General features: G+C 32.5%; 2 protein-coding genes across 3 annotated transcripts in view; both read right to left on the minus strand.

Moving 5' to 3' along the window:
- LOC107612055 lies at positions 1406-5068 on the minus strand. Of its 2 annotated transcripts, XM_016313888.2 has the most exons (6): positions 4794-5037; positions 4203-4278; positions 4062-4127; positions 2021-2118; positions 1865-1902; positions 1406-1767 (listed from the first exon to the last, which is right to left on the minus strand). In XM_016313888.2, exons 2-6 carry the CDS (start codon positions 4261-4263, stop codon positions 1692-1694), a joined length of 339 nt encoding a protein of 112 aa, XP_016169374.1. In that variant the 5' UTR covers positions 4264-4278; positions 4794-5037; the 3' UTR covers positions 1406-1691. The 2 variants fall into 2 exon arrangements, with proteins under 2 accessions (XP_016169374.1, XP_020964226.1); XM_021108567.1 differs by lacking the exon at positions 1865-1902 and having other exon boundaries at positions 1710-1767; positions 4794-5068.
- LOC107613368 overlaps positions 5677-6848 on the minus strand; it is a 6212-nt gene continuing 5040 nt past the window's right edge. The window contains exon 4 of the transcript XR_002351747.1: positions 5677-6258. The gene's annotated coding sequence lies outside the window, so the exon portion shown is untranslated. The remainder of the gene's footprint in view (positions 6259-6848) is intronic.

Consider the following 6848-nt stretch of genomic DNA (forward strand, 5'->3'; position numbering starts at 1 on the left):
TCATATATTTGGATTCATTTTAAAGTGTTCCTTTTTATTTATAAAAACATGATTCTAAATATATAATTTCAAATATAAATTTACTATAAAGTGATATTTAAAGTGATCCTGTTTTCTATTTCTTATTAATCAATTATAAAAATTTTGTGTGGCTTAGTTTTTCTAAAGTCGGAAAGACATGTCATTCCTGGTTTTACCTTTATATAGTAACAAAACCATGTGCATGGGAATGGAAAAATAAAATTAAAAAAAAAGGAAAAAAAGAAAAAAAAAGTCCTAGTTTGAATCCAATCATATCCCTTCTTTGATTTGCTTTGTTAATTTTTTCTGCACCGGGTACCTTACTCCTGCTGCCAAAGCACGTCGCTGTTCAATCTGTTCATTATTACCATCAAATTTACTTTAGTGTACAATAATTTAATTTAATAGAACTTCATTATTATTAGAGTGCAACTTTAATTTACTTGGAACAATTCATGTAATTTGTTCTTGAGAGTTGAGATAGCAATATTCGTGCTCAAGCATCTCCAGCGCTCGGAAACATCTGCAATCGGGTAAAGATTAATTATTATTAGACAACAATATTATTAAACATATATTTTTGTTATTTTTTTAGTCTAATTCTTTGTTTTGAATATCTTTTATCATAAAATAAAATGAATAAATCATAATTAGATTAGCTACGATAACAATTAAGTGACATTAGAGAGAGCCAAACGAGGTATAACTCAAATGACATAGTCTCTCCATATTCACTTAGAGGTTGTGAGTTTGAGTCTCCTATCTATGATAAAAAAAAATGACATTAGAGAGATGATACTTGAAAAAAAATAAAAACAAAAAACATCGACAATTTAGTATTATGAAATACTTAGGAATTAGAATAGGTTATTTGAAAATTACTACCAACTAATCATTATACTGAATTACATACCATCTTCTTCCATTTATAAAAAAAAAAAGTTTTCCTAAGAGCACAGGTTAAGCATATCACATAAGGAAGAAGCACCAAAATTCCAAGCTTTCGCCAGAAAGAAGTATTCATTGAATAGTTGATCCTCATTAGGCTATTTTTCCATTGATTTCATTATTGCATATTTTTGCATATCATGATTCTTCTTGTGCAGTATATTGATCATTCTTAGTTAATAGTAGTACCCCTTGAATCCTGAAATTATCACATCTAGAAACTGAGGAATATCTTTTGTCCATAATAGCTACTACATTTCGACTTATTTGTGATGCTTTATTAGCCAATTATTTTCTCAATTTCTCACTTCATAATTACAATGATGAGCCTAAAGTAAACTTGTTTTAGGTTTTTTCATAATGACTAGCATTGAAGTAAATTTGTTTTAGGTTCTAGTTTGATGTCTATTTATATTTAGTGTTGTAGTATGCATTTAAATCCATACAAATCTATGCATTTCATGTGAAATCTAAATATAATATGAATGCAGGTGGGTATTTCTGTTAGAACAGCAGGAGTGGATCATGCATTAGAAAGTATACATAATATGAAGGAAGCACTTCCAGAACTGTGGAAAGCTGCTGAGAAATCTGAAGGGGTCAAGTATTTTAGGAAGGTTTCAAAATTCTGAAGGGGTCAAGTATTTTAAGAAGGTTTCAATTGAAACATCTGTCACAGCTTAACCTTATTATATATCTACTTTGTTAACCATCCAATAATGTTATTGGCTTAGCAAAATTCCCTTAAGAACAGGATAAGCTTTCAGCAACTTATATGGCAATCTCCCATGAACAAATCTGTACAAAAAAAAAATTTAGATGCATATTTAAGATCAATTGATTATACTAGAAGATGGTCACATAAAAAAAATGACCAATTTGTAAAGGCATTTACCCATGAAAGTCATCATAGTCAAAGTCATATCCAATTGCCTGGTGAGAAGAAAAGAGGCAAAATGACTAATTAAATTCCATCACAATTGCATGTATATAATTAATCGTTAGAAGAAAAAGAAAACAAAATTCTTAATGAAGGTTAATTGAGTTGTACCCTGAGACCAGCCATTGTTGTCCCATAAACCTTGTATAGTGAATAGCACAATTCAGAAACTTTAGCCTCTTCCATATCAAGTTTTTGAAGCATGTAATCTGTGCAACAATTCAATTAAACAATCACAACTTGAGATACAAGTTATAAGCAATCAGATACTGAGATCATAAAGTGTTGATGAGTTTGGAAAACTCTAAATTAATATGATGATGATCAAACATTATTAAAAATATTATTTAAAAAATTATTAATTTAATTTCAGCTTCAAATTATTTGATTAATAATTTCTGTTTTTGTATGCAGGATTTTGGGCATTGGGATTAAGCAACAATAAGACTAATATAATAATAATTTTCAGTCTTGTGCAAAAATGTTTAAATATAAGTGGCTGAATTATTGTTATGCTTGTTTGGGCCAGGAAAAATAAATTTGAAGTCCAACAAAGTGGATTGTCCGAAATAAAAAGGGAAATGGGGCACAATATTTTCGTTACTCATTTAACATGATGAATCCAGTTCTTTAATTAAATTGTTGCATGCTTCCACGGACACCACTCCCCTCATTTGATGGAATTCAAATTTTGATTAAATGAATTTAATGCAGGCATTAGTAATATGAGAGAGAAATTTCAAAATTGATTTGATTGCTATCATTACTCTCACACGTTACAAGGAAAGGGGTTTTGGAAACTTAATGCATTTTATTTCCTTTCTTAATTTCCTTTGAAATCTTTTCTGCATTCTCTCTCTTCTCTTTCTTCTCTGTTCAATTGTCACTTCACAGGAAATATGGAAGAAAGAACAAGCTATCAGAAGAAAGAAGAAGAAGCTAGGTACAAGAAAGAAGCTATTGTGATGATGACATTAGCAAAAAGAAGATCTACAATTGGATGTGGCTGAGATCTTTGCCACTTATGGTAAGAAGTGGTGAGGAAGTCTCAAGCTCTCCATACCCGAAAATGGAAAAGATCCAACTCGGTCAGAGAAGAAGATCCCAAAGGCATGGCTCATCTCTACTTTGTGGTCACCCATCACAAAAGGTAGCTAGAGAGGCTACGTGAAGGAGGAAGCAAAAGTGGAGCAGGATGAGCTGTCAAGCATCAAGGACTCATCAAAGGTCAGGAATCCTTCTTGGTGAGAAGGGATGAGGAAGAAGTAATTGCATGTTGGATTTTACATTCGGTTCTCTCTCTTCTCTCTCTGGCCGAACCGGTTTAGTGTTGAAGAAGAAGAATATTAGCTCGGTTCAATCGTTTCAACCTTGGAGGCTTCCCCTTCTATAATAAGGGTGAACAGTCAAGACTTGAAGTAAGGAGAAAAGAGTGTAAAGCACAGAGTTCTCATAGCTACCCAAGTTAATAGAAGTTCTCCTTCAATGTTTTTCATGTTGTATTTTTTTGTTTAGTTTTGTCTGGCTTGACTCTCATGGAAAAAGGCAAACAATGAGGTTTGTATGAAAAAATCATAGAGCGGAAAAAGACAGAGTATACAAAATTAAAAGAAAAAGCCATAGATGTCCTTATAGGTCCTTTGTACATCTGTGTTGTGTTTCATGATTATGTGGGAATCCCCTTACAAGTTGGGTTAGCACTTAGCAGTTGAAAACTTGGTAGGTGACCAAGTCAAGTTCAGGATTGGGGATAGATTCTGGACTTGTCCCGGATAAGAAGAGTAGTTCCTATGGAGAATTGGTGTTTGTAATTTGTTTGATTATGGTGAAATTCCATCATTGTTGTGATGGAGACTGAATGTAGGCTGCACTGCACTTAGCAGCTCAACCAGGATACTTTTGGGTGTGATTCTCTCCTTCTACTCTACTCAAATTCTGATTCTATTCGTAGAAGACAAAATTAAAAAAATATCTCCTCATTGATTACGAGACAAAAAGAAAAAGTCTCTTGATCAGTGACGAGACAAAAAGTAGAAATATCTCCTTAAGCGTTTTAAAAGGACAGCAAGATTTACTCAACAAAAAAGGGGCTAAGATTCAACCCCCTTCTCTTAGCCACTGATAACCATCAAGTGTTTAACTGATTGATTACCTTGAATATTTTTCGTCATATCCGCTGATAATCCAGAACTAAAAGGATAAAGGGTATCATCAAGATCTGAAAATATAAAAATGTAAATATAAACACGAGAATGTGTAAGTGATGAAGTCATCCAGGTTCTAGAAGTCTTACCAAACAAAAGACAATTGTATTTGGCCTTTGAAAGTTCCTGGAACTGATTCCTGTTTTCCATTTTAGACTTTAGAGGCTAAATTACAACCATCCAGCAGAAAAAGAATAAATAAGAAGATAAGATAATCACCATTTTAGACACAAGAATGAAACTACTTATCGTTGTGTGAAGAAAACATATAAATTTTTAATGAACTCTTTGTTGTACAATGCTTAAAAAGAAGGAAAAATGCACATTCCAAGAGTGCATATTAGAAAAGCAAATCAATAGGGAGTGCCATTGAAAACTGACTTCAAATTCGAGAGACCATGTATATGAAAATTTCCAAATGGAAATTAAGACCTTAACATCAACATATAAGTAAAACAAGTAAATCCGTAAGAGTGTTGAAAATGGCAGGTTAAATAAACTCACAAACTTTGAACACAATTTCTAAGGGTTTAGAGTCTCAATCATAAATCAAAAAAGAAATTATGATAAATGAAAAGAAAGAAATTAAAGCACTCACATTTTTAGTAAAGAGAATATCAGAATGAAAAGAGAAACACACTACAGAATGGCAGATATAGCATAAAAACTAATGGACTTACAGTAAATAAAAGTTTTAGCAGAGAAAGAAGGATTGCAGATTTAAGAAAGAATTCTCCTATGTGCACGGCTAACGTTCTGCTCCATCTGCACACAGCGAGAATCTGGCCGAAAAGAGAAAAAATTTTCAAAGTTCAATTGGTAACCTGAAGTCCAATCGATTGAGTTATGGGAAACCTGAAATTCAATCGATTGTTTTGTTAATTCAATCGATTGATTTTCTAAGAAACACGATTTTAAAATTCTCGACGGATGTAATAGATCAAAGATAAACTTTTAATCGATTGGGACAAAAAGTTACTACGATCAATGAAGATCTAATTCTTTATTGTTTTTGTTTTTGATTATTAATAATAATAGATGAATGATAAAATAATAATTTATAAAATAAAAAATAGTTTTTATGATTAAATAAAATATATGGAGTTAATTTGTAATTAAAATTAAAAACGGACTATTTAGCAGTTATTGAAAAACTTAAAAAACATGTTTTGTTACGAGACCATTTAATGGTCCAAACGTTGTGAGACCATCGAATCCGGTGCCATGTCATCCTCGCTTTCTCTTTGGTTAAATGAAAATAATAAAAATAGAGGCGGCCTAAATTTTTACTTACTGTGTGAACTTAAATTTGATTCATTGTTTCAGAGAAAACAACTCTACAACAGAAGGTTCGGAACGTGTCAATGGCAATGGTGAAGAGGAACAGTCTGAAGTAAATTGTGAAGATCAATATCCAAACAAATCACCAAAAAATGATGATGATGTTGCTAATCAATCTGCTCCAAAAAATAGTTTCGGCTCTTTCAGAAAACCAAATGTAGATAAGCTGGACTTGAATGTTCTTCGATCGTCAAAAGCCAAACAAAAAAGATGAGTTCACTGGATATGTGGATTGCTTACAAGAAGTTAGTTTTGGTTCCGTGACATGCTTTAGCTGTGTTTGTAGCTTTTGCATTTTTAGATATATCAAATTGAAGATAAGAGCTGCAAGATAAAGATATGATGAATAAATATGTGACCAATGGTTAACTAGCTAGGCCAATATATGGTTTTAAATTTTGAATACATATACATATACAGAAAGTGCAGTCACTTTGAACATTTTTTGACTGACCAAGATAGAGAGATAAATTAATTAATTAATTAATTAGACTCTCCATGGTGGTATGTAAATAAATAGCTTAGTGACTAGTGGCATAGTACAATTGTTTGGTAGTAATTGAAAGGGATTTACTTAATAATTATTATATGGTTATTAAAGAGTGAAGAGTACCCTAAAAGTGATGGTGGGAACAGAGCAAGAATAAGCAGAGTTAGTTGGGCTTAATTGCTTATTACCCCTGGGTTTGTGTGTTTTTCACTAAAGAGCTTGTTCTGGCTGAGGAGGCGGCAATAATATCTGTTAGTATCTGCATTGAGAGTACGTCATTTGCATGGAAATGGAGTGCTTTGACCTTTGAGACACTGAAAAAGAAGGACAAACATTTAACATATTACAGAGGGAGGGAGGGGGGAAATAGTCATGTTAATTATGAGTACAGAAGAAGAAAAGGTAAAACAGCAGTGCAATGGGCAGTGGCTCTGATGATAGGAAAGGGGAAAATCAGAGAAACCAGAACAAAGGGGCCATTTGTGACGTAGCAACCAGTGAATAACTGTGTCTGGATTCCGGTTATAGAAAAAGAAAAGGTTTTGAAAACCAACATTGAAAGGAAAGGAGAATTAACTACTAACAAGTAGTTGCATGATTGGACCATGGCTACTGTTGCACAATTGCACCATCAATTCACTCCAATACCTTAAATGTTGTAACAAAATATATTCTTGGCTCTTGCCTAGATTTTGAATCATGATTAAATGTGTTGTGTGGGCTCATATTCTACACCCTTTTTGCAAACTTAACCAACACGTCAAAAGTTTGAATTGCTGTTTGTCCGTAAATGAATGATCAGCAATAACAAAGAATTAGTCATATCCTTGAAAGAGTCCCTATTCCCCAACCAACAAATATATATATATATACTGTAAAAATAAAAATATGCTATATCATTTAC

The sequence above is a fragment of the Arachis ipaensis genome, chromosome B08 (assembly GCF_000816755.2).
Source record: "Arachis ipaensis cultivar K30076 chromosome B08, Araip1.1, whole genome shotgun sequence".
In the NCBI taxonomy this organism is placed as follows: domain Eukaryota; kingdom Viridiplantae; phylum Streptophyta; class Magnoliopsida; order Fabales; family Fabaceae; genus Arachis; species Arachis ipaensis.

Bases quoted from the DNA above. Each gene is read 5' to 3' on its own strand.
- LOC107612055 (XM_016313888.2), bottom strand. From the start codon at position 4,263: ATGGAAAACAGGAATCAGTTCCAGGAACTTTCAAAGGCCAAATACAAT. The intron at 2,119-4,061 runs GTAATCAATCAG...ATTGTTGCACAG, and splicing joins TATGACGAAAAATATTCAAG to ATTACATGCTTCAAAAACTT. The intron at 1,903-2,020 runs GTACAACTCAAT...TCTTCTCACCAG, and splicing joins CAACAATGGCTGGTCTCAGG to GCAATTGGATATGACTTTGA.